Source organism: Halichoeres trimaculatus, unplaced genomic scaffold (assembly GCF_033239565.1).
Source record: "Halichoeres trimaculatus isolate MK-OKI-2021-1 unplaced genomic scaffold, fHalTri1.1 fHalTri1_scaffold_8, whole genome shotgun sequence".
NCBI lineage: Eukaryota > Metazoa > Chordata > Actinopteri > Labriformes > Labridae > Halichoeres > Halichoeres trimaculatus.
This window is the reverse complement of record NW_027437186.1, coordinates 26,603,471-26,630,793: the sequence shown is the minus strand read 5'-3', so window position 1 is coordinate 26,630,793 and position 27,323 is coordinate 26,603,471. Positions and strand designations below refer to the sequence as shown.

General features: G+C 40.8%; 1 protein-coding gene across 3 annotated transcripts in view; it reads left to right on the top strand.

Moving 5' to 3' along the window:
• The window catches only part of ptk7b (protein tyrosine kinase 7b), a 91,724-nt gene that overhangs the window by 58,754 nt on the left and 5,647 nt on the right, over nucleotides 1-27,323 (top strand). For all 3 annotated transcript variants that reach the window (XM_074675478.1, XM_074675477.1, XM_074675475.1), the window contains 12 exons: nucleotides 3,138-3,434; nucleotides 11,666-11,768; nucleotides 11,873-12,057; nucleotides 15,272-15,419; nucleotides 18,747-18,877; nucleotides 23,882-24,148; nucleotides 24,243-24,379; nucleotides 24,468-24,603; nucleotides 26,435-26,554; nucleotides 26,648-26,797; nucleotides 26,885-27,032; nucleotides 27,117-27,244. In XM_074675478.1, coding sequence (XP_074531579.1) covers nucleotides 3,138-3,434; nucleotides 11,666-11,768; nucleotides 11,873-12,057; nucleotides 15,272-15,419; nucleotides 18,747-18,877; nucleotides 23,882-24,148; nucleotides 24,243-24,379; nucleotides 24,468-24,603; nucleotides 26,435-26,554; nucleotides 26,648-26,797; nucleotides 26,885-27,032; nucleotides 27,117-27,244 — 1,950 coding nt within the window. The remainder of the gene's footprint in view (nucleotides 1-3,137; nucleotides 3,435-11,665; nucleotides 11,769-11,872; nucleotides 12,058-15,271; nucleotides 15,420-18,746; nucleotides 18,878-23,881; nucleotides 24,149-24,242; nucleotides 24,380-24,467; nucleotides 24,604-26,434; nucleotides 26,555-26,647; nucleotides 26,798-26,884; nucleotides 27,033-27,116; nucleotides 27,245-27,323) is intronic.

The following is a 27,323-nucleotide window of genomic DNA, read 5'->3' as shown; positions in this document are numbered from 1 at the left end:
AAAAAGAGACAAAAAAAATTATAAGAAACGGACAAAGACGAGAGAGCTGCCGCAACAGGCAGCTACTTGGGTAGCGTAGTAATGTCACAACTATTACCTTTATCTTAGAAAACTGATTTTAAGTTGAGATTTTCTTAAATGTAAAAATTGTCAGTTTTTCATCTTAACTGTCCAAACCTTCAAATATTCAATAAATGAAAATAAATACAATTCAGTCAGCCTGGTTGTCTTCCTAAAGGCAGTGAGTTTACAGTATGAAACGAATAAAAGCCCTGGGCTACTAATTAAAGTTTTACAATCCAAACAAACTTCCTGTTGCTTTAAGAGGACGTGTCTAATAAAACATTTCAGTCCAGTTCCTAAGGTTTTTGGTAAATTTGTCCAAGCCCTTACTGAAAGGTTAACAGAAGAATGCAAGTGTCTTTGTCGTAGTCAATGCTTCAGTTTTAAAGCCATGTTTAAGAATCCACAGATGAGTTTTTGTGTAGATCTACACTGGGATTAATTAATACATGTTTCATTGTCACATGAATCCAGCACATGAGGTCTTGTAGATCTGTGAACCATGCAGGGTTGTCTGGTCAGGTTTTCACAAGTGGGACTATTTTCTCATCTTAAGGTGTAAAAATGAACAGTTCAGCCTCCTCCCCCCTCCGTCCTGATGAAATGAATCAAAGTAATAACAAAGAATGAGTCCCTGCAGTCTCCCTCCATCACGTCCACCTCGCTGACTCCAGGTAGTGTTTAATCTGTGCTCAGCTCCTCTCTGTTCACTCCTCACGCTGATGCTGATATGTTCACACTTTTTTTTCCTGTCATGCTTTTATTGTGGCGGGTAATTACAGTGTGGAGGGGTCTCATTCTACAGAGGGGGGCTCATTATAAGAAACCTCAGAGAGATTACATCAGATTCTGCAGCTCGTCTTCGTCTCCCAGCTGACGGACAAAGACCTCGTCTTCTCAGTTATCAGGAAATTCTGGCATGGCGACGAGAATACAGCTTCCTCTGAGCAGTTTCTCATCTCTCTGCTTCAAACAGCTCTTTATTTAACCCCGTTATTCTGGAAACTCTTAGAATGAGTCCTTTGGACAGAAACCTGATGCTGATTTTGTCCTAGAAATTGATTTTTCTTCTGGAACTACCTGACAGATCTCCGCTACAATCCACACACTGCAGTTCCTTAAGCATCCAATAGAGGCATTTCTCAGACATTTATTTATGTTCAGTCTTTACTTTGGCGATCGTGTTCAGAAACACTCAGGATGTTTGTCTTATTTTTGGCTCAGCACCTCCTGTACATTCAGTGTTTGGATTCAGTGTTTCTGATTATATCACTGTGAGAATAACTCAGACAGATCCACATTTAAGACATGGGGAGTTTATTAACAGCATCACAAGCACTCTGTTTGACCCACCTATCTACTTCCACCCGTCAGCCTGAGCCACCTGCAGCAGAGACAAAGGTGAGGCTGATGGAGGACTGAGTGAGGGGTGAGGAGGGTCAAAGATGGAGGAATGACTTTGGCTCATCTTCAACAGCCTCCTTTATTTAACACTACTGAAAGATCCCCTTTAACCTGGCACTGGTCCTGCAAGACATACACACACACACACACACACACACACACACACTCACCACACACACACTGTCACCCAGGTGTAGGTGTGCTCCATCGACTCTTGTGATAACAAACCGTGACATCAGCTGAGATAACAGGACTCATGAGGGCCACTGACAGACTGTGGAGGAGTTTAATGATGAAGAGTTCATCGTGTTAAAGACGAAGCTGCTCTCCGTCATCGCTTTAATAATAATAATAATAATAATGATACCTTTTAGAGCCCATGCACTGACTTCCATTACAGAGTCATGTCTGTTTTTAATGCAGAGACGTTGTGTGATTGATGAAACGTGCATACCAGGGCCAATGACAGTGTACCCTTTATCAGGTATTGATAAATGTGGTGGCTGTCAAAAACACGCACTTAACGACTGTTGGTGCGACAGTGTTTTCCTCTTGGTTGTCTGTGTCACCCTCTCATCACATTCTCCTCTGAGCTGTGGATAAATGGAGCAGAAAAGTCCTTTCTCTCCTCATCATAAGGAAATAAAAGATTCAAGATTGCATGAGGAGGAGTGAATAACACATCGTCTTGCGCTCAGGAGGCGAGACTCACTGAGCTGAGGTTACATGATAAAAGTGTGTGTTTGAATTTTTTTTGAAACATTTTTTCTTTTTCTTTTTTTTTTCTTTTAAAATGTGTATAATTTTTGAATGCATTTCTTTTACATTTTTTAATTTACCTCTATGTTTGTGGGCATTTTTTTATTTTTTTCCAAAATTTTCAAGTTATTTCTACATTTTTATTTCATAAAAAATATTTAAATTATTATTATTTTTTATATAAATATTTGAAAAGTTTTTATAATTTTTTGCATTTACTTTTATTATTTTATTTTCCATGGAGTTTTTTTTATTAGATTTTTCTTCTTTTATATTGGATGCATTTTTTCAACTGACCTTAGTACCACTGCCTTTGCTTAATTTCAGTATTTTCTTGATAAGGTGGTGGAGTAAATGGAGCAGAAGTATCGCTCAGTGTTGTAGCAATGATATGAAGTGTCTTACATAGACAAATTAAGAGTGTGTGTTATCTTTATAAGGATCTGCTTTACTCCTGTTTTCTCACTGTCCATCCTGAATCTGAAATAACCCTGAAAGCTAATCGCTAGCTGAGCCTCACCTGACTGCATGAAAATGATGTGAAAGCATCGACATAAGGTGTTGTGCTCACACACTGAGAGGAAACACCGGGTGGTTGTTTATGATGATGTTTCTGATGTAAAGTGATAAATTCAGAATCTGTTTGTTTTTCTCTCTTTATAAACCATAAAGATGTGTTTCATGCTGCTGCCTGCGATCTGTTTCTCTGTGTTTACCTTTATTTATGGAAAGTCCTGTGTGTTGGTCTGATGATTTTACAACAGTATAATTCACGGCGAGCCGGTTTTGTCTGAATGTCACATTCCTCACACGCTGAAGAGCTTGCCATGGCAAACGCTTAATGATCGGAAAAAGCAGTAAATCTCTAACAGCTCCTTTCTGATCCTCTCCTTCTCTCTCTGCCTCTGCAGTCCTGTCCATCCACGCCATCTCCTTCCAGTTCACCAAGGAGCCAAAGTCCCAGGATGCATTGCACGGCCGCAGTGCCATGCTCCGCTGCGAAGTCAGCGACCCCGCTGGCGTCACCTACGTCTGGCTCCACAACGGGCAGCGCCTGCAGGACGACGAGCGGCGCTTCCATGAGGGGAGCAACCTGAAGTTCACAGCGGTGGATCGGCTCCTGGATGCTGGGAACTTTGTGTGCAGAGTGGAGAAGGACAGCACAGGGGAGATGCTCGAGTCCACCAACGCCTCCTTCAATATCAAGTGTGAGTGTTTGATTTCAAAGACGTCCCAAGAGAGTGCTGCAGCTGACAGGGTTTCAAAATAAGAGCCTTGGATCAAAACCTGCCTAACAAAGATGGTGGATAAGATGACAGGTAGTATGAGCTGCAGGAATGTTTCCAGCTTGTTCTTTATTCGGGCGCTTCCTCTCCCTCGCTCCAGAGGAAACTCGAGCTCAGAGCCAACAAGCATGTGTTTCTTGTTGTTGTGTAACTCTTTTTTCCCCCACAAACTATCAAAAGGCTTTTGTCTGCAAATTACAGAGCAGCTACTTTTACCTCTCCAACACAGAATCATTCAGGTTCAGTTAAAAGATGCCCTCTTTCCTATTCCTCCATGAGACTTTCTATATTTTCTGTCCCTTGCATTGCAAGTGATTGAGGATTGTGTCAAAAAGTCAAAAAGCTTTCATCTCATAAAACTGGGATTTTTTGGTACAAATATGCAACTTTTCTTGAAAATTGCAAGTTTTTAAAAATTTTGGATTTCTTTTTTAATCTCAAAATAATGAAAACAATTGAGGCCCATTTAAGCTAAACATTAAATTAGGGCTGCACGATTATCGCAATCGCAATCGCATTGTCAGCACATGCAATTACGTAATTGCAAAAGAGGATATCGCAATCGCAATCGCAATTGCAATCGCAATGTCAGCACATGCAATTCAGATTTTTCTCCATGATAACCAAGCAAGTCTGTAGACTCATCATGACACAACTTTTTTTATTAAATCGCAAGCACAATCGCAATCGCAATATTGTCCACCTAATCGCAAATCGCACCTTTTCCCCAAATCGTGCAGCACTACATTAAATACAGATCCCTACTGTATTTTTCTTTCATTTTTCTTCTCACAATAATTTTTCAAAAAAAATAATCTTACAATTGTTCTATTTTTTTTTTCAAACTCAAATTTATTTTCAAAGAAGTGTGACATGTTGTTCAAAAAAAAAAGGAAAAGTTTTTGAAAAATATTGAATTTTTGACACTTTTTTTAAATGCAGCTCTGTTATCACATTCACATTTGACTTTTGTCCACACGAGCAAGCAATTTTTTCTACTAAATTTATGCGTCTGTTTCCCATTAAATGATGAAAAAATTCCTTTAAAATTTGCCAACCTTTTTCTCTTTTTTTATGTTTTTTTTGCAGACAATTTTTTTTTTTTACCTTGATTCGTGACTTAAATGTTAGAATCTTTCTTTCCTTCTCCAGCCTTAATTGCTTTGGCCACAGTGACCCTGATACGCTGCGGTATACTCATGCTTGTCCCATTAAAGAGGCACAGAAAGTACAGGATTTTCTTCCTCAGCTCTGGAACATCCCCCTGGAGTTTCAGCGGAAGCTGTGGAGGTTTTTTAGCTTATATAATCATATTCTTGTCTTGTTGAAGCCCTCAGGTACGGTATGTTTCTGAAAGCCTTTGTGTCCTGAAACACTGAGGAGAGTGAAAAATGTCTCCATCTGGAATACGTTGTGTCCATCCGGGAGATTTTTCCTCCTCTGTGGCAAACTCTGATTCAGGGGCTGATTACAGAAACAGACGAGTGTCCGGACCTCCTGGAAGACAAACTGAGAGCAGATTTCTGACACAGGGAGCAGAGACGGAGCTCCCCTGCTGCAGATTTGTGACTCTTAAAGATCAGACAAAGCTTTCCCTTACTCTGTCTGATCTGCAGAGAGAGCTGCTCCCACATGTTGTAATTAAACATGATGTAGTGCCGCACAGACTCCCACACTTCAGAGAACAAGTTAGACATGAAGCTCCAGTTTCTCACAGCTGACCCAGAATCCTCTGTTTTATCTGCCAGGTCATTAGGATTCCCACGCACGGCAGGAGGAAGACATTTCTCTGTAAGGAAGGATAGAGGGCGGTGTGCTCTTTCTTGTCTTTCTTTGAATCCAAAAGACCAGAATGATGTTTCCCCTGGATCACTTTCAGACCAGAGGAAACATATTTTTTTGACTCGTGCAGAGAAACTCTCACTAAGTCAACATTAAGACCGCAGCGACATTAAGTGAGCAGTTATTAATATAATAGATGTAACTGGGTGATTAATGCCTGTGTAAGGCATGCTGAGACATGTTACAGCTTCAATAATCTGCATTTAGGAAATAGTGCGACTTATCTTGATATCTGTCTTCACTGGTGACGTAAGATTTTCTGGCTTTTCTAAATTTCTTCTATGGGGATTCATTTAGCAGCTTTATTGTCTGATACAGACAACACAATAAAACAAAGGTGGCCAATAAACTCACTGCAAAAAAACCTTCATCCAACCTTTTACTGTCAAGTCAGAAAATAGAGATGGTTGAAATCTAGTGTCTGCTGTGATTATTTTCACATCTGAAGATTTCAAAAATTGTTGATTCTAAAATTCTGTTACAGATAGAGGAAAAAGTGTCTTTTTGAACTTATTTCAGGTAAAAAATTAAGCTACGTTTAATCGCATTATGTTTTTAAAAAAAAGGTATTGTTAAACAAGCTAGAAATGGGGGGTACTGTCCCAAGACCCAAATTTGGGACAGGAAAAAAAAGCATATATTTTTTTTTTTGTTTAATGTACAAATCTGCAGCTTTGTAATCTAATGAGTATGTGCTTTTTTGACCCAAATTTGCATCTTTTATTTCTAACATCTGGAATTTTTTTTACTCTTTTGAAAAAGTAGGAGTTTTTTCTCAAAATTTTTGTCACATTTCTTTAAATTGTCACTTTTTTTCTGCAGTATTTTTTTAAATGCTGTGTTATCATTGTAGACACATTATTTTCCCCCAAGAATAAGGGCGTTTTTTTCCCCAAAGTTTCATGGGTTTCTCAAATTTTCAGATTTTCTTTTTAAAGATTTTTTTTTTCAGATTGCTGCTTTTATCTTACATTTGTGAATTTTCTTCTGTGTTTCTTTTTCTCAACAAGTATCTGAGTCTTCTTCACCTGTGTCTCTTCATCGTCGTTCTCTGTTCCTGAATCTGCCTCCTGATCTCGGTCAGCTGATCAGACGTTGTTGTGACAGCCTCGCTCATATTTCCCCAACACACATTTAACGGGCAATCAACCCGCTCAGCTCTAAAGACCCCCTCCGGCTTTAATCCAGCATGTGGGCTCGCTCATGTGTGTGCTGGTTTGCGTGATACTCGGAAATGTAGGTTGGGGGGGGGTTTACATCTGTACTGTACATGGAGTGTACCAAACCCTCCCCCTCATCCTCCTGTCCTTTCTCTCCCTGCAGACAGAGCAGAGAAGGGTGGAGGGTTAATTCATCACACTGACAGTGGTGGGTGGGCCCAGTTATTCAGAGTAATTATCCCCCCTTTGTTTTTTCTAAGGGAGGTTTTTTTAAAGCCATCCCCCCTACACACACACTTTGTCCCGCCTGGTCTCTGAATCTCTGAGGTGATGCAGTGTCCAGTAAAGGCGTCACTATGGGTTAAGATGCAGATTGCAGTTTTCTTTTTATTATTTGAACTTTATTTTTCACCTGTTGAAGATTAAAAGGATAAAGCAACTAAAAGCAAAGGACAAGAGAGAAAACAAATGATTGACATGAAAACTAGAAAAGCACTCAGAGAGCGCAGACCTCCACCAAGCATATTGTGATTCACACGCAACACTTCAGTCTTACTTTAATGTTATACTCCCTTTCAGCAGACTGTCTGCTGCAATTTGGTGTTATTTGCAGGTTTGTATGATCATTTGTTCCCTGACAGTGTTGAAAATTATGATGACCCAGCACTTATTTCATATTCTGGATTTTAGTATCTAGATTATTGCCTGGATCCGGATCAGCTCCAAAATTTGACTTCTTCCTTATCCAATTTTGAACATTTCCTCGTAAATTTTTGAGTATTGTTGTTTACAGTCAAACAAACAAACTCTCCTAAAAACATAACCTCATTGGCGGAGGTGATAAGTACATATGAGAAAACATTTTGTCTACATTTGGAGACAGAGGGATTAAATACTGCAATAAAAAGTTGCACTTTGACATAATGGAGTGAAATTCTCTAGAGTTGCTCAGTGTAAAATGTAGTTGAATAGCCGTGCAGAACTTTGATAAAGACCTCAGTGAAATGACAGTCGATTTCTTGGTGAGATAGCATGACAATGATTTAAAGGACAGATCTGTAGTTTCATTCTTCTTCCTTTACGTCTGGTTTTAGATGGAGCTTTGTTTAAAGTATGCGTTTAGTATGAGGGTGCTGAGACACATGTTTAAGATATTTCCCTACACACATGTTGCTGTCAGTCAAATTACACCCTGACAGAGAAAACATGATCCACCTTCCCTCCATGACAAGAAATCAGCTTGTTGAGTGACAAACACACACATACACAGACAAGCAGACTGGCACGCTGATATTAAAACAGTCCAAACATCTGCCTCCTCCTCGATGTCCTCACATTTCATCCATTATCTTCTGCGTGCTGACGGAGCTTCCTGTTCAGGCTCCAACATAATAATTATCGTTGTCTAATTGCAGCGCGGCTGCTCCAACACTTAGTCATGCATTCTGAGAGGATTACTCAAATATTTGCTCTAATAGGTTAGGAAAGAGTGCCTTCTGTTTGCAGAGGGGACAGCTGGAGAAACCCGAGCTGTGAATGGAGCTGTGAGCATCAGAATGTGAGGCTGTCAGAAAATCCAGGTCAGACTGGAAATTAGATTCAACACAGAACTGATTTTAAGCTGTGAGAATTCAATAAACCGTGTGTTAGAAACTTAAGTCTGTCATAAATCTGCAGACAACTGCTCTGCTTCCTAACAGGCTGATATCACCCATTGTTTCTTTAATTGTGGAAACTCTGAAGACTGGTCAAACAACGTGTTTTATTAATTTCTCATATGAAGTCCAAATTATGAACTTATTCCTAGAATTCTAACTCTTAAAGTTAAATATTGAACTGGATCCAATAATGTGGATTTTTTTTCTCGTATTTCTTCAAACAAAAATCTGATAATTCTCAGAAAAACACCTAGAAAATTTTCAGCAGTCTGAGATTGTTATGTTCCCCAACGTGCTAGAGGATGCAGGGAGCAACACATTATAATTATAATTACCCAGAATGAAAGTGGAGACCAGAATCGTTCATCAAGACAACAGTTTATTGAAACACTCAAGGAAAACCCCCTGGAAGCCAAATAAGTGTTAACTGTATCAACTTCAAGGTTAATTGAGAAAAAAAATCTGTAAAGCAAGAAAAGTCACATTTTTTCAGTCACAAACTAAAAGTGATGTGTGAGTTTTTGAATTTTTTTTTTACTTTTTTCTCTGAGTTTTTACTTTTGGCAGAATAAAGTTTAGGATTTTTTTAAAATTAAATTTCCAAAATTGACCTTATTGTAAAAGGAAAATATGGAGAAAAGTCGAATTCTGAGTTTAAGGTAAATATTTTTACAAGTTATGATTTCACAAGAATACAAACATAAGAAGTCTTTTTTTTTCTTGACCTCAACCTTGATTTTTTTTTTCCACAAACCCTAATCCTCTTCTGTAAAATGTAAAGTTGTGAAAAATTCTTGTCACGGTTCCCTGAGGCCACAGCAAAGTGTTCCAGTTGCTTCTTTGGTGAAACAGGCGGTTTAATCCTAAGACTTTAATTCACAAACTGACAGAAAGCTGAGAAATGTTGCTCTAAGAAGCTGAAACCAGAAGATGTTTGTTTCTCACACATCTTAAGGCTGCCAGAGGGTTTCACACACACACACACACACACACACACACACACACACACACACACACACACACACACACACACACACACACACACACACACACACACACACACACACTTTTGCCTCTGAGTTCTGTTCGGTTGCCGGTCACAGCAGGAAAATCCACCAACACATTATTATGAAAGGTTGACAGTTTGACACCACCTGATCCAGGTAACACCCACCTGTTGGTCCTGGCAGGTTCAGACAGATTCTCTCATCTGATTCGTCAGACTGTACCTGTCGCTCCGTCACACTTTTACTCTCTGACTCATTGTTTCCTCTCTGTTATGTCTGCCTTATAGTGCTGCCTAAGCTCTAATAACAGATTTGTGAGAGTGCCTGACCCAGGTCCACAGAGCAGGACGGCCTTCATCGTCTGCTCCTCCTCCTCCTCACTAACTCAGCCTCCTCACAGCCAATTATCACCTCGAGCTGTGTTCAGTCTGCAGACATGAGAGAATTCAGTCTCAAGGCCTCATGATCCTCAGCTGTGTTTCACTTCTCAACACTTACACACACGCACACACTCATTCATTCACTCACATCAACACTCACACGAGTCCCACTGTGACGTGATATGAACGCACAGTTGCTGGGTGTGTTTGAGGAGAGAGCTCTGAGTTACAGAGTTAAAGGATGTTACTATAGATAGTTTCCCATGATCCTCCTGTGCCTGGAGGATAATGGCGCTCTACTGAGAATTACACCTGCTGCCTTAGTGCTGCAAAGCTCTACTACCAGGATGTAATCAGTCAAAGGTGAAAATGTCTGGTTGTAGTGTGTTTGACTGTTTTCTGAGTGTTTCTCACCTTTAGACTCGTCAGTCTGTTGGAATTTAAATTTGAGTTGTAACGAGTGGGAAATTGGTCGTCAGTTTCTTTGCAGCTCTGTCTCATACCAAGCATATTTCATGGGTGATCCAAACATAAACATAGCCTCTGCCGCAGTTTGAGCTTCAGGCTATAAGAACAGAGCTTAATGGAGTCACACACACACACACACACACACACACACACACACACACACACACACACACACACACACACACACACACACACACACACACGAACACACACACACACAGAAAAAAACCCTTATGGGCAACCAAAACAAAAATGTGCACACATGAAGCGTGCTGACTGTGCAGTAAATCATGCTGCATAACCACAGCTTATACATCATCACATAAATAACATTAGGGATGGTTCCCCTTGCTGTTTTTGTGTCAACATACAGCGGAGGGAAATTCCAGAGAGGCACACAGACAGTGTGATACTGACAGGGCTCATGTGTCAATCACTGAATCAGAGGAAAATAAGTAAATAATTAAAAAAAAAACTTGGAGTAATTTCAGGATGAGATTTCAGGGTGCTCTGAACTTCTTATTCAAAAAGTCTCACAAGATTTCAGTGAGATTAACACAAGATTTACTCAAACTGTAACATCACCACTTAGTGAAAAACCTCAGAAGCATGGATTTGTTTATTTTTGATGATAATAATGCATTTCTTTTGAATGGCGCCTTTCAGGACAAGGACGACTTACAATATGAAAGAAGTACAAAGTTAAAATACATAAGTACAATCGAACAGAAAAGAAACCTTGAGTCCTGGAATGCTGAGTTCTATTGTGCCTTTTAGCTTCTTAAAGAGACAGTCCCACGGTACCTGAACTTTCGTAAAGGGACAGTGAGCTAAGATTAATAATTTATTCAGCATTAAATGATTTAAAGCTGCTTTAGATCTATCAGAGAATCTCTTGAAATACTAAAAAATAAGTATAATACCCCCTCTTTAAAATCAGTATCTCTAAAGCTCCAGTAAGTAACTTTGGTGTTGTGGACAAAGCAGCCATCGCATATTTTTTTCTGTACATTTGTAATTTTTTTTCCAGGCGCTCATCCTACTTTCATTTTACTGTCAAAAGTCTTATCAACAAGAATCTCTGCCGTGAAAAAAAAGGCTTCACACGCAGCGTCAACCTTTGTTTTTATTGTTTCAGAAATTAAAAACTCTTTTATTGATTTAATAGTTGGATTCCTTTTCATATTTCATTGATAAGATTTATTTTGTTATCATATTAGCTGTTGAAAGTGTTTTTTTCTGTCAAGAAAGACTCTTTTTTTCCATCTGCAGCAGATTATAAACGGTCTACATCATCTCTACAGCTCTTTGGGTTCACTCCTGCTGCTTTATTTAACGTTTATAAGGAAAGACTTGACTTTACAGGCTGCTGCGGACAGCTGATGTGTGTTTTAAAGACAGAAAGTCAGTGACCTGTCCTTTAAATGTCTACAAAAAGCTGTGTGTTTGCAGAACTGTGGTTTGTCGGGTTTAAATTGGCTGAGTGATGTGGTCTCTCCAATCCTGAGTCACCGCCATGTGACTCTGACTTCATCCCCGTAAGGAGACGACAGGACGACCACTTAACTCAATTTGTCCTCCTGTCCATCCCCTACATTCTTCCTCCTCCTCACTCTCTTCTGTTTCCTTCCTCTGCAGGGTTGGAGAGTGGGGGCGTGACTCTGAAGGATCCAGCATCAGAGGAGGAGATTGAGAGCTCAGCGCCCGTCACGCTGCGCTGTCACATCGACGGACACCCACGGTGAGTCGTCTCTTCCTGTCAGAGTTTAAGAATGAGGAAGAGGACTGTTCCCCAAATATGTCAGCATCTATCTTCATCTCTTCTCCACCTCCTCCTCCTCTCAGGCCAACATGTCAGTGGTTTAAAGATGGCGTGAAACTGACAGAGAAGAGCCATCAGATCAACAACAAAGAGAGGACGCTCACTGTCAGGAGCGCCAGCCCGGACGATAACGGCCTGTACTACTGCTGTGCCAAGAATGCCGCTGGACACGTCTGCAGCAACAGCAACTTCACTCTCAACATCATAGGTGTGTGTGTACGTGTGTCTCAGACTGTCAGGTAGAGGTGTGTTGGAGTCTTTTCAGGATGAGATTTCATTGAGATATACATGAGATTTGCTCAGACTGCGACATCACAAGTTGGTGAATCTCCTTAAATGGAAATTTGTTATTTTGTGTTTAGAAACATTAAAGGGCAGTTCCAGAGTGTTGTTCTAGAGCCCTGGGTGCCAAAGTCCTTTGATGTTTCTTAAAGAGACAGAGGCTGAAATGACCACAACCAGCAGAAGTTTCCCCTGCTTGAGAGGAAGTGTGATGATGAAGAGGAGGAGGAGGTGGTGGTGTATGGACCATTAGTGCGGAAAGAGCAGGAAGTGTAGTATAGCCTCTAAAGTGATTACCTGAAAGTGTAAGCACCTTCTCCCTCCTTTATCACACACGCACTGAGTCACACACACACACACACACACACAGGAACAAAATGATAAACATCCACTAACAAACAACATCAGAGAGTTATACAACAAAACAGAACACTTTGGTTGATGTCCAGTGAGGCTGGCCACACATTAGAGGATTTTAAGTCATATTTACAGGTCCTATTTACCACCCAATAGTGGGGTCGGGGTGTGACCTGATTCAGGGCATGGGTACCCCGAACTGTACCCAGAGCAAAGAAGAAAACTGAAGAAAAGGAGCAGCTCAAGGCATTCTTTACCTAAATTCTGAGAGATTTGCTGCTGTCAGATGACACTATGATGGCCAGAAGATGACAACTCTGACCATCCTCAGCGTTTGTTTTTGTTCTGAAGTCACATTTGATCGCATTCTGTGACATCTCATGTCAATGAAATTGTCACCACAAATGTGAGTTACGTGGGGTGGCAGTCTTACAGAATCAGGCATGGTCATGTTGAAATTTAGTCTGAACTGTTTTTACATTTGTGGTCTTCAAAGAATTTAAAATGGGTTCACTCTGATAGTTGTGTAGTCAGTGACCAGCCTGAGGGGCAATGTTTGGGATGTGCTTTGTGCCACTAGTAGCCAAATTTGAATTATTATATAAAATGTTAGAAGCATGGTCTACAAATGATTTTAATGTTTTGAAACTGATTTATTTGTCTTGAATTTTTTTTTTTCACAGACTTGAAAATTCAACTTTCTGTATTTAAAAAAAAAATTAGTTTATACATTCAGTGGCTAAACTTCAAATTCAATTTGGGATCCTTCTTTTTCAAACTCAATTCAAATCCACACTTCCACACTTTATTCAAATTCAGTTTCTGGGGCCACAAATCTCAGCCTGTAGTAATGTATGGGGAGCTGTTGGTTATACTGAATGGAATCCTGACAGGATAAGACAAGAAAAGGTGTTTTCCATGCCCTTCACACATTGTCTGGCGCCATGACATTAAAACTAGGGATGCACCATTTCTGATCCTGGTATTGGGTAACTGCCCGATCCAGCCCTTCATAGCTGGATCGGGTATCTGTGGTGCCCTTCCAGACAACCAGCTCTATGCCTTTTTGTCACCAGCGCTCTTACTACTTGATTTAGAATGATGCACTTTATTTGTTTTTTTACTGCATTACCAGTTTACAGGGTATTAAAGGTTACAATTAAATAGTAAGTTCAATAAGTTCTGAAGCATTGTTTTGACCCAACTGCTGGTAAATATTTAAATATTATATACTTTGAATAAATATCAACTTAAGTAATTCCAAGTAATCACCTTCTGCCTTTTACCCAAAACATTACCAGTCTTGTCCTAGGCTTGCAGGTTATTATTTAACACTGGTATCAGGTTAGTATCAGTATCAGTTGATACCCAAAGACTATATATTGGTATCAGTACCAGAAAAGTTGCAGTGGTGCATCCCTAATTAAAACCATAGCCTCATATAAACATTTGTATGCTGCTGTTTCCATTACACCATTATTTGAAATGTTTACTCTGATGCAGTGAGTTCAGATATTTGAACAATCATTGAATGAAGGGGGAAAAAAATCAAATACTTATGTGACTGTTATCTTAAAAATGTAGTTTTTCAATAATAATTTAACTTGACGTTTCAGTCATATTTCAGTTGGGGATCTTGGTGCTGACGGCTGTTGAAGCACAAATGATTTAGAGAAGATTGGATTTTTCATCTGTCAGGAATTTGTAAATAAAGCAATCAGAGCGTGAATTAGTCAAAAATTCATTTCATTTGCACCATTTACCTCATTAAATTTGTTTTTCATGCTGTCCGACATAAACATGTTTTAACGTTGACTCCAAGCATAATTTACTTGCACAACTGCTTTTATTCCTCTTGCAGATGCAGGATAATGATTTTGATCCATGTGGCTGTAGATTGTGTCAGTGATGTGTATTCCTGCAGACTCCTGTTGTTCTGTGTGTATGTTCTCTCCCCCTGTGTTAAACCCTGCTACTGTACATTCAGCAGAACATCTGTGTATGAAACCTGATGCCCCCTCCACTCTAATTAGCCACCTGCAACACATACAGACACTTGTGTAGAAACACACACACACACACAGACACGCTAGCTTAGCACCTAGCTGCAGGAAGAATAGGTAATTGTTGAGTTTCCAGTTACACCGTCGCCACCCTGGGCCCTGAGCGGCTCCACCTGAAGGAACGCCTGACAGATTTAAACGGATTTCTCTTCACGGTCAGGGCACTTTAAGAGGAGGGGTCACCCACACATCCTGGGTGGGCCAGGTGTGCTCTGCACCTTTCTTTTCTCTGTGCTGCTGGCACCGTGCTCCTCGGCTGGCTGTTTTGAATTCTCACACAATAAGCAGGATTAGAAGTGTTTTTATGTGCCTGTGAGAAGCTCAGCGGTAAAACAATGTGATAAAATCTCCATCGAGGGGCTTTACTGTACCAAAGCTCTGCTCCTGGCAGGTCAGACTGTTACGTACAGGACCAGGCATTAGAATGTTATCGTACAACTGGGGAACAAAATCCGGCTCAGTACACATTTATCTTCTCTTAGTTTCAAATTTGATGTCAAATATAGAAAATGTTCTTGTGACTCAGGGGGCAAAAAGGAGGATGATTAGGATCCAGATAACCTGCAGGTTCTCTCCCTGACCTCATAAAGTCTCCCTCCAGGTGTTGACACACCTCCACCTGAAGGCCACTCGCTCCTGCCTCTAGCTGCTGTTGGCAGCTTTTAATAAAAACCAGAGCAGATGTAATCATCCATCCCTTTCCCTCCCCCTCTCTTACAGACAAGAGTTTCCCTCGGCCGGTGGTCAAACCAGAGGACCAGGTGGTGATGAAGAACGAGGAGGCGGTGTTTCACTGCCAGTTCACCGCTGTCCCTGCCCCCACGGTGGAGTGGTTCCACGAGAATGAGCAACTGGTGAACAAGTCACGGTACGTTCAGAGTTCATCCACTCCTCTGTGCCCCCTGCACATTCATAAAAAAATAATGCAGAAGTCATAAAACTGCAGTTCCTTGAGTGCCCACTTGAGGCTGGCTTCAGAAACACCAGAAACCACATACACACCCATTCAAAAATAAACACACATACAACACATTTCATTGAATTTTTATTACTCAGGTGTTAAGTAGATATTGAGATTTAGAGTTCTGTTTAATTAAAATCACTGACAGGTGGGTTCCCTGTAGCTGCTAGCGAGGAGGCTGAAGATAAATCGCTAAAATGTTTCTACGGTGCATTAAAAGTGGAATGAACTACTGTCCACTTTTCTTCAGAGTTAAGTAGAGGGTTGGAAAAGTGCTCCATGGAGTAATATCAAAGTCTCCAGCTAACCCGTGGAGCTGGTCCCGTCTCTCTGCTCTCTGTATCTGGTTACAGCGCGGGCTGAAGATGGATTGCACATTAGGAATAGTATTACTGGACCTGAACGCTGTAAAGTTTCTGCTGTACATCACAGGAGCTCAGCCTCTCTCAGCCAATCAGGGAGGACTCTGCAGTTCTCCAAGTGGAAAACCCCCTAAGCTAAAAATCAGCTCTGCAGCATGTGCACATAAACACAGAATCATGAGGTAATAAGCAATTTCTATACAGAGCCAAGAGTAGCCTCAGGGTCCAGTGGTGTTTATACAGACTCAGTGTAAACCTGGTCCTCAGGAGAGCTGGTTTAATGTAAAGATTTGTTCAGTATGAGAGATACTCTCATTATAATTCTGTCCTCACTGAAAGAGTACATCCATATGTTTTTGTGTTTTGTGCTTTCACGGCAGATTTAAGAACACATCAACACGTGTACAAACACATGAACATGTGCTTGTACACCTTTAAGAACAAGGGTTTAAGAAGTGCAACTACAAACAAGCAAATCATAAACTCTTAAAAAAATCCAACGTAGAGAAAGACCATCAGACACTTTGAAGATAAAGTCAAAACGAAGTTTAACAGAGAAGAAAAAAAGTTGCAGCCTGAAACAATAAAAGAAAAAACATGAAAAAGAAAAGATATTTCAAAAAATACTTCAAAAATAAAGAGACAGATCTAAACTCATTACCCCTGAACTTAAATTTACTAAAATAATAATACTAAGCACGTGGCGTCACTGATCAAACAAACAAACAAACAAACAAACAAATAAATGACTGATCAAAACCTGATGAAATGCATATGAGAGCATGTAATATGTACAAAATAAGTGTTCAGAAACATTTTTAGAAAGGGTTAGAAATAAATGCATCATGAATTAAACTGCAAGTGCACAACGAAAGCACATCATTTGTGTACAAACACATGAGTTACAAACAGAACCTGAAGAAAACATTAAACCTGACCTTATAATGAACATTTTTACGAATATCGATGTTAACACACCCACACTCTTTAGAGGTTAAAGCAGATTTAAAGATCGAGGTTTTGACTCTGACTGTACTCAGTGTGTAGAAGGTGTGAAGGTTTGTAACATTAGTGGTTACTCAGGTGTGTAATGAGCATATTAGTCGCTGTGGGTTCAGTCACCTTGTCTGCGCTGACTCAGGAGGATCAGAGCAAGGCCGATAACAGGCGTGAATATACAAACACACAGTGTGTGTGTGTGTTAGAGCTCTGTGTGTGTGTGTGTGTGTGTGTGTGTGTGTGTGTGTGTGTGTGTGTGTGTGTGTGTGTGTTTATTGATCTGAGCTGATAAAACACTGGAGGAAGGCAGCCTGTCTGTTTCCCACCTTTAGATAACCTGAATGTTTGATGTGTGAATATTGTTATGCGTGTTAAAGTGAGTACAAGCACAGCAGAGTGAGCTCCAGGCTGTTTCTGCAGAACCAAGAATTCACTCCCAAGGGTCAGAGCGGCTCTGGAGGCGAGAATATGAAACTGAACCAATTCTTTCTGCATGACTAAAAAGATTATTGCCTCAAAATAAACCTGCCTTTGTTCACTTAGTTTACCGATTATTTTAGATCACGTCCTCAGAGTGAAGTTGTGGTTCTACATCTTTCTGTGGGAACACACACAAGCTCCCAGAGCTCATTCCCCTTCATCTATTGAGTAGAAGAGGCGAGAGATGACAGATATATCAACATTTAGGAGGGAGATCTGAGCTGAATTGGTCCTGCTTTTGAAAAGTCTTCTCTCTCTCATGAGCGCAACCAAAGAAGACTACGAATGATGAAATACTCTTCCTCCAGCTGGCTGTCTTTGAAAACCTAATTTCAGCCTCTGTCTCTTTAAGAAACATCAAGGGACTTTGGAACCCAGCATACTGAAGCTCCACTTTAATGTTTCCAAGCACAGAGTTGTGTTTTTCACTTTAAATAACAATTTTTTTCACATAAAGAGATTCACCAACTTGTTGTGTCACAGTTTGAGCAAATCTCATATTTACCTCACTGAAATCTAATGTAACTTTTTGCCTGTAGTCTTATCTTGAAATGACTCCAACACACTTTTACCTCACAGATCTCATTCACAACTCACATCTTGTTATGAAATCCAACATTTTAACTCATTAAATGTTTGTTACATGTAGGGAAACAAATTTTAGGCCCCACATGAAATTTGCTGAAATGATGAGGTCATCACATATAGCTCTCCTTACTGGTTTATAACACTTGGTAGTGAAGGGGTGTGGCCTCTCACACAAAGGTCTTCCTACAGAGGGCTGGCTAATCAGAGTGAAGGAGGTTTTTAATAAGAGTTTAATAAGGGTTTTCTAAAGCAGCAGGGAAAGAAAATCAAGGATTTTTATGAGCTGTAAATTATGTAAAGCTACTACAAGGGCACCAAGAGGACAGAATAAAGACTAAAAAAGCACAACACCCCTTTTTTTTTTTTTTTACCATTTTTGGCTCTCCCTTACTTTTATTTATGGATCACTCAGAATAACTGTCTTAAAGCTGTGATGAGCTGCTGGTTTGTCTCTTTATCTGTGTCCCTACTGCTGGCTTAAGGTCAGTATTTAATTACTCCTCATCTCTCAGTCTCTGGCTCTGAATCCTCGAACGGCCTGCCAGAAGCGCACAACTTTTTCAAATTAACTCACTAAGTAGGTCAGATTTCTCTGTGTTCTGTGGACAGACTCTTAGCTTTGACTCTAACCTATTTAGAGCAGCAGATGGCTTCAGTGAATCAGGGCCGATCAGACACAGTCAGGTAACATGCCAAGATTTAAGAAGGGGGTCTGAAATGACCTTCTTCTGAATCTGTCTTAATGTTTACGATGTTCTTGTTTTGAGTTTGGTTCTCACCTGTCTGACGTGTTGGTCTTCCACAGAGTGATCCTGATGTCAAACGGCTCCCTGCTCATCACTCAGGTCAAACCCAGGAACACGGGGACCTACAAGTGCATTGGCCAGGGCGTCAGTGGAGGGAAGGTCACGCTGGAAGCCTCCCTCCTCATTGCAGGTACACACACATACATACACACACATACACACACACTGAGATGTTGTGGAGAAAACACCTGAGCTCCAGAAATCTGAGAGTCAGGTGTGTTACAGATCTGATCCTGCTCTACATCTCCTCTCTCTGCGTCTCTTTTACTTACAGACAGATCTGTTCGTGATAATCACATTCCTTTATTGACGTCCAGCCCAGCTGTATCAACTCAACACACACACTTACACACGCCACCATCTTCCTGCTTCCTCTCAGTATTATTTCCTCCATCAGTCTGCAGCTGTTTGCAGTGCTTGTCTCAGCGCTCTCTGTAAAAACACCTCAAACAGAAAAGTGTCTCAAACTGTGGAATGAGCAGCAGCGTTCTGAGGGTGTGAAGTGTTTAACTTCTCCTGTCTCAGAGGTTTTCAGACCACATGATATGAATAATTGCTTCAGAAAGGGCAGTAAATTAAACCTTCTGAACCTTACAACCTGTCACTTTGAATCCCACACCAGATTTTTTTTTATTAATGCTGGATTCACTCATGAGCAAAAAATATGAAACCTACCTGTTTCGATAAATATTAGGTGTTAATTAGATTAATTAATTACACTGCAAATTAATGCGTTATAAAAATTAACGCAGATTAATCTGGATCCCAAACCCGCGAGGCATTCAAAGACACACTTAGTTTCAAATGTCTAGCATTTACAAACCGTTTGTCCTACTTGGAAAAAGTGGTGTTCTCGTCAGATTTTCAAATTTCCGATGGTCCCTGAATGTATCACACCTGACGTCAGGAACATGATTTGAACCGGGGGGAAGAGAGAGCACTTTTAAGGGGACTGCCGTCGACATCTCGTTTATTCACACGTCCTTTTTGAAAATCTACAGAAAATCAACTGTTTGCTCTAGCTCAATTCTGTAAAAAACAGGTAATTCTACACTCTTTACTGCATTAAAAAAGCCTAGAATGATCGATAAAGGTCTTGTATTTAAATCTAAAGAATTCTTTGAAAATTTCCTTCCATCTTCCTGGTGTCATGTTTCAGTTTGGGGCTGCTCTGCACCAATGAGCAACAGTTTGTGTGTGTTCAGAGCATGTAAAACTGAAAATACTTCACTTTTCTTTGATCCAAGACTTGAATGAAGTGTTTTATACATAGTTCCTCACAGTTTTTAGCCTTTAGCCCTGGTTCTCCTGACCTCATAGAAGCATAGAAGTTCATATTGCAGTAAAAATTGAGTCCACATCGAGTAAAAATGTGAACAGAAGCAAAAAACGTCCTAAAAATCAAATCAGTTTATCTTAAGTGCAGGAATGTGTAGATTTTGTAAAGATAGAACCATAACACTTTTTTCATGTGTTCCTTATGCCTCAGGATACCTAAAATGTGTTGTATATATTCCCACCTTATTTTTAAATGTCTTTTAATGTTATTTTAATGTCCTGGAATTCAAATTCTGTATTTTGGGACCTTAAGCAGATATGAGGTTAAAATGCAATTAATTAGATTAATTTTTTAAATCGCCTGACAGCACTAATGAATATTTGTTTTGAAAAAGTATAGTAGGGGATCAAAAGCCTTTTTAGGTCCTTACTAGCTTTGCCTTTAGTTATCCATTAATCCACCCATCTACCAGGTCATGCATCCGTTCATCAATGTTTCAAACCATGAACCCATTCATTCATCCATTCATGCTTCCATTTCTTTTTCCATCCATCTCTCCATCTATTAATTTGTCCATCAATTTTTCTCCACCTAACTGGAATCAGGTTGTAGTCTCTCCTGGCTAAACAAGTCCATCCAAATGTCCTTGTCTCCATTAAAGATTCCCATTTAATCCATCCATCCATCGGCCCATCTGTCCATTCGTCCATCCATCCATCCATCCATCCATCCATCCATCCATCCATCCATCCATCCATCCATCCATCCATCCATCCATCCATCCATCCATCCTTTTCCCATTTATTTGGCTACTAGTAGAGCCATTCCATCCATTCATCCATTTTTCCATCATTCCTTGAACTGAGTCCTGAATCCATTCATCCCCCAGATAATGTATCCATTCACCAAGTGTCCAACCATGAACCCATCTATCCATTTATGCTTCCATTGATACATCCATCCATTAATCCCACCTGTCCATTGTTGCCCATCAAACTATTTATTCATTTGTTTATGTATTTATCTACCTTCCTATCCATCCATGCTTCCATCCAGTTATTCAGCCATTCATGCATCTTTAGATCTTGCCATCCATTCGTCTATCTATTTTCCTTCACTTAACCCCACCCCCTTGCCCCCCTTCTCCAAGCCAAGGTTAGATCCATAATTCTTTAGTCTATGGATGTGCCTGTCAAAACTCTGAAGGAGAGGCATCCTAATCAGCTCACCCAATCACTTGACCTGAGTCTTTCTGATGTGAAGGCATAACACCCCCTCCGGAATGTTGGTTGCTTGGTATCTGTGGCCTCAGACTTCAAGTCTCTTATCATTGCATTCAGCAGCAAAACACCTCAATCCCACAGTCAGGGTGTGTCTTTTACACATGTGACTTTCAGTTTTTGCCTTAAGAGGCTTATAAATGGAAAGAAATTGTGTTTTTTATACTGCAGACTCTTTAAAGCGCAAACAGGAACATCAGGTCTCACCCTACCTGCTCTAATCCCCTCCTGCCGTGACTTCACATCCAGATAAATCCTCCAACAGCTCTCTGAATGGCAGCTTAAAGCACAACAAGCTGTAGTTTCCTCTCATCTTACTAATCAGCCTGCTTTTTCAAACACAAGTGCATGCAAGTCAAATATTTAGAGTAAGCTCAGTGCTGGAATCTCTCTGTGTTTCCGTGTCCTGGTGCTGTGTCACTCTCTCACAGCCCCTCTCGCCCCGGGGTTCAGGATTAACCAGCTCCCACTGTATCTGCAGTTTTAACCCAGTGAACCACAGCTCACTTTAAATACCTTAATTCACTTAATCTGATGGTAATCCCTGCAGGCATTACAGGGATTGTGTGGCAGTAGAATTCTGTTTAAAAACTAACCCCTCCTTCCTGCTCTGCTCCTCTTTCATCTGCTGAGAAATCTGCTGCTCCTCCTTCCATCCTCAACCCCAAGAAGGTCTCTACTGGCTTTCACACACTTGTTGGCCAATAGTGTGTTAATGGCTTACACACACATGCAGTAGCAGGAGGTCTTGTGAGTCTCATGGATCACATTCCACTTTGTGTATGGCTGCCTTTGGTTTTGATATGACCCGCCTCACACAGTCCTATTTAATTCCCCACAACATCACATCCAGAGGATTCTGCTACTGTGTGCTCATTAACCATTCAACCAGCAACTGTTACCGACCAGACGGGGAGTCTGCTCACACAGAGCCACGACGACGAGGGCGGCAAGCTCCAGGCTCGCTCATGAAAGTTAAATCAGAAACCCTGCTATGGCCTCATGGACAGACTGATTCTATTCACAAATTTAACAACCCAAAACTCATCATATCAGAGTTTCTCATATTTACAGCCTTAGTTAAAGGAAGAAATACAAACAAAGGTTCCCTAGATGAACCCAATGAACTCTAAAATTAACCATCTGCACTTTATTTTAAAAAGGTTTCCCTGAATTGTGAAATAAGCCTTTATTCTTTGTCAATTTCTCTATAATTTATAAAGTCAGTGATATAATAAAGTTCTCAATTACACCAGTTTTTGTGGCCATCATTTAAGTACAGGTCTTTTAGATGTATAAACATAAGTCATAAAATCAAAAGTCACAAATGAAACCTGATGTGTACCTGAAATGAATGTTACATAATGGCTCAATCAGAAGATACTTGAGAGAATCTGAAAAGCAAAAAAAAAATATGACCAAGATAGTACACTATGATGAAAAATAAATATTATGAGCAGAGATTTGTGCCACTTGACAGTGAATTTATTTGCTCTGAAATTGTGTTTAAAGAGGCTTTGAGGACTCTGTTTGAAGAGGATTGCGGTTACACCTTTGGCCAAATTGCGCACACTGTTGAAATGACATGACTCATAACACGGTGTATTTGTTGTGAATGGAGATTGAATCTTCTTTTTAACTCCATTTTACTCTGTTCAAGACAACTTTTTACAGGATACAATGCAACGAGGTAGAGTAGTTATCAACAATTTGGTAGTGCTGTTGTTTAAAACGTAACAAGCTATAATGTGACAACAATCTATACTTAGCCTACTCACAGCCCAGTGTTCTGAGACACATCCGTAACATGTAGTGTGTTAGCAGTCCTTGTTATGTCCTGCCAGTGCTCATCTACCCAACAAAGCTAACGTTACCTCACTCTTCATTCTATTGATAAACTCTCAAGTTTGAACAGACCACTGCAAAATAACTGCTGCATGTGGGTTGGAATGAACAATATCACAAACAGCTTAACTCTTGTTTTAGCCTTTAGCTTGTGCTCTATCCCTCTCTTGTTTAGCCTTCTTCTGCTCTTCTGTCCTTTTTCTGTCAACAGTTAGGCTCCTGTGTACACCATCACTATAAAATTAATCACAGAAATCATTTTCAGCAGAGAAATACAAAGATCTCTCTACGCACTTCTGTACGTCATTGTAAATCGATCCTCACAGCCCCTTCAACGTATGTGAAAATTAAGCTTTCTATATTCCTGAAATTCAAAAACACAAAACTGAATTTCAGTTCATTCAATTCAAATTCAGTTTAATGATTTATTTTCAGTTCAGCGAAGCATGACTACTATGTCATCTACAACAGGAAAAGGAAATCAAGCAGAGATTCACAAAAACCCTCTTCATGTTACAACCAAAAACTCTGGTTTTTGCGGACAATATTTTTCTCATGAGGAATTTCAAATGCAAAATTTTAAAAAGGATGGTTGTTATACTCCATCACATCTCTCTTGTGATGTTGTTTCTCACTTTTCAAGAAGTTTCTGATCAGTTTGACACTTTGGACATTCATCCAATTCTTTCAAACTGTTGACTCATGTTGAGTGTTCCCTTCTCTTTTACAGAAATTGAAGACATGGTCCCAAAGATGTCGAAGGTCTTCACAGCAGACACCCTGCAGCGGGTGGCGTGTCGGCCTCCTCGTGGCAGACCTGAACCCAAGGTATGGTGGGAAAGAGAAGGTCAGAGGGTCCCCACAGAAGGCAGAGTGTACCAGGACGGCCTGGATCTGGTCTTCAGTCCCACAGAAGGCGGAGACTCAGGCATCTACACATGTGTGGCTCAGAACAAAGCTGGACGTAGGACACAGGAGGTTACCTTCACCGTGGCCAGTGAGTCTGATGAGTGTATGGAGCAGTATTACAACAGCCGTCATTGTTTCTTAGACAGAAACTGAGACTCTCCTGATTACCTGTGTCCCCTCAGCGGCTCCGGTGTGGGTGATGAGGCCTCAGGACAGCCTCTTAGAGGAGGGTAAACCAGGTTACCTTCACTGTCATGCTCAGGCCAACCCGGATCCTGAGGTCACCTGGTACCGCAACAGCATGATGATCACACCTGAGGTCAGCTATGACACAGAAACACACCTGTTGAGTCGTTAATGTCCACTTTTTAGACATGCAACTGAATCTTTTCTGTTTCTTCCTCCAGGACTCTCGTTTTAAGATGTTTCCAAATGGTACTCTCAGGATCAATAATGTGGAGGTGTACGATGGACAGATGTATGGCTGTGAGACACAAACTGCAGCTGGAAGACTCTCTGGACATGCCAGAGTTAGCGTTCTTGGTAAGAAATCTCTGATTTGTTACAAGTCATCACAGCTTGTTCACGACAGACTGTACCCAGCGGTGAGAGTTAAGGGAAGCTAATTCCTTACTAACGACATCTAACAGTGATGCTAATGGGAATCTCATTACCCACTGGAAAATCATCAACTGACGACGCTAAGGGACAAATACCTCTGGGAACGGCTGTTTGTGTTTGTTTTTTTAATTTTTCATGTATTCAATCCTCCATGTGGAGTACCCAGTAATCTGCTCATGAGTCACACAGAGGTTTCTCTGTCTTCCTTTAGTAGTTTGAAGCGGACACAAAAAATGACAATCTTGTGATGAATACCTCTTAAGTTTGCTGAAATAACAACATCATGATCTGGTCTGTCCCTCAAGAGGAGAAGAAAACTACTTTAAAGATGTTTTTCATGAATGCACCTGACTGGTCGATTCTACTCAGGCCCTTCCAACATACTGCAGACAGGAACTAAGGCCTCGTTTACACGACAATATTAATCTCAAAACGCAGTGAAAAAAAAATCTGCGTTTACAAAGAAACGCTGAGGGACTGAAAATGCTGTATTAAAGATGCCATGCCTGTAGTTGGTGCTGTAACTGTCTTGTCCAGAAGCCGCTTTTAGGAGATCTCCACCGAAGTAGAGCTGAGCCAGTCATTGGTGTATTGGGGAATACTAAGTGCAGAAGTAGATGAACATTTTGTTGAAGGATTGAGCAGATGGTACATGGTAGTCTGAGACGATCGTAACAACAATACTATTGTATGTGCTTGCACCAAACAAAGCATGACGTCATCGTTTCCACTAAAACGCTAACTGTTTACACGGCAACGGTGTCTGCAGCGTTTCAGAAAAATTGCACTTTGGAGGCCGTTTTCAAAAGTTTGCGTTTTAGGTCGGCTGAAACACCGTTTCCATGTAAGGCTGAAACACAACAATACTTTTGCGTTTCACCCTAAAAACGTTGGCGCGTAAACAGCCCCTAAAAAATCCTCATTGGCCAAGATCCAGACTCAAGAACAGATACATACAACTTTTTTTATGTAGACTAACTGAATAAGTTATTAACATGGCAGTCGTGTGTTGTCTCTGAGCTGTAGTTCAGCCTCCCTCCATTAGCTGGAGCTGCAGCCCTAGTTTATATCTGCTGCTATAAAGCTCTACTATATATTTTTACTTTTTTACTTTTTTTATGGCTAATGACCTACCTGTGCTTCCATTTTTAAAATTTTTATAACCTATGAGATCCCTTGTGGAAGTTTTATTCTGACGTATTTTAAATTTAACATCACTTTGGCATAATCCTTAGCTTTTGCATGTTCTTTTTTTGTCATGTGCAAATCCTGTTCTTTTTCCGTTCCATTTGGCTCTTTATTGCGTTTTATTCAAATAGTTTTTATCTTTTATGGTAGAATCTTTTTTCTTTTTTAATAACCCAGTGTGAAGCCATGTTATAACCAGATGTGTGCATGCATGTGGAGCCGTTGGTGTAAATGTTTGTCACCTTAAATAGAAAGATAGGAGCAGCATGTCCGTGTTGTGTTTGCAGGACGCCCACAGACGTGTGAAATATGACTCATGTTCAGCAGTTTTTTTCCGTCTCATTATTCCTGATGATGAATTTTTGTCAGAGCTACCCAGCTGCTGCTGCTGCAGGAGGGTTACACAGACCAAGGCCTGACGTCTCTGTGTTTGTATGATCTCAGTCTCTGATAGGCCAGCTCACGTGTGTCTGAATGTGTCTGAACACGACTTCAGCCCTTTCAGCTTTGACATGTTCCCTGTTCACCGCATGTTTGAAGAGTGTGTATGTGTTTTAACTCTCAGAGAAGCTGAAGTTCACACCAACCCCCCAGCCTGCTCAGTGCCTCGAGCTTGACAATGAGATTACCATCCAGTGCTCAGCTAAAGGCAGAGAGCCGCCGACCGTCCGCTGGACCAAAGCAGGTGAGCAGAGACAGTTTAAAGTGTGAGTTTATGAAAATACAAAGAGGTAAAAACAAACAAAACTCACCCCTGTGTCTTTGTCTCCCTCTGTAGACGGAGGAGAGCTACCACACCACGTGGAGCAGAGGAATGGGCAGCTTCACTTCACAAAAGTAACACGCAGCGATGCCGGAAACTACACCTGCATCGCCTCCAACAGCCTGCAGGGGGAGATCAGAGCGCTGGTGACGCTCACTGTGGCAGGTAAACACAGTCATGACTGTTTTCCAATGCAGTGATCTCCACTACAGAGTCTGTAATGGACGCATGTGTGTGTGTGTGTCTGTGCAGTGTACATTCGCTTTAAGATGGAGCCGGAGAACACAACAGTGTATCAGGGTCACACAGCCGTCCTGCACTGTCAGGTATCCGGAGATCCTGAGCCGCACATCCACTGGATGGTCAAAGACAAGACGCTTGACATCAGCAAGAACAGGAGGTAAGAAACTTTGATAAAAATGTTTACCTGGATTTGGTTCTGGATCTGGGTCCTCACCTGTCACGCATCCTCCCCCTCCTCCAGGATCCAGAAGATGGCGAACGGCTCCCTGGTGATCAGAGACGTCACTACTGATGACACAGGCAGGTACACATGTGTGGCCGGAAACAGCTGCAACATCAAAGACCGCGTGGCCAAGCTGTTTGTAGTGGGTGAGTATCACACACACACACACACACACACACACACACAGAGGTCATACAGTAGCTCTCTTTATCACACTCTGAGGTG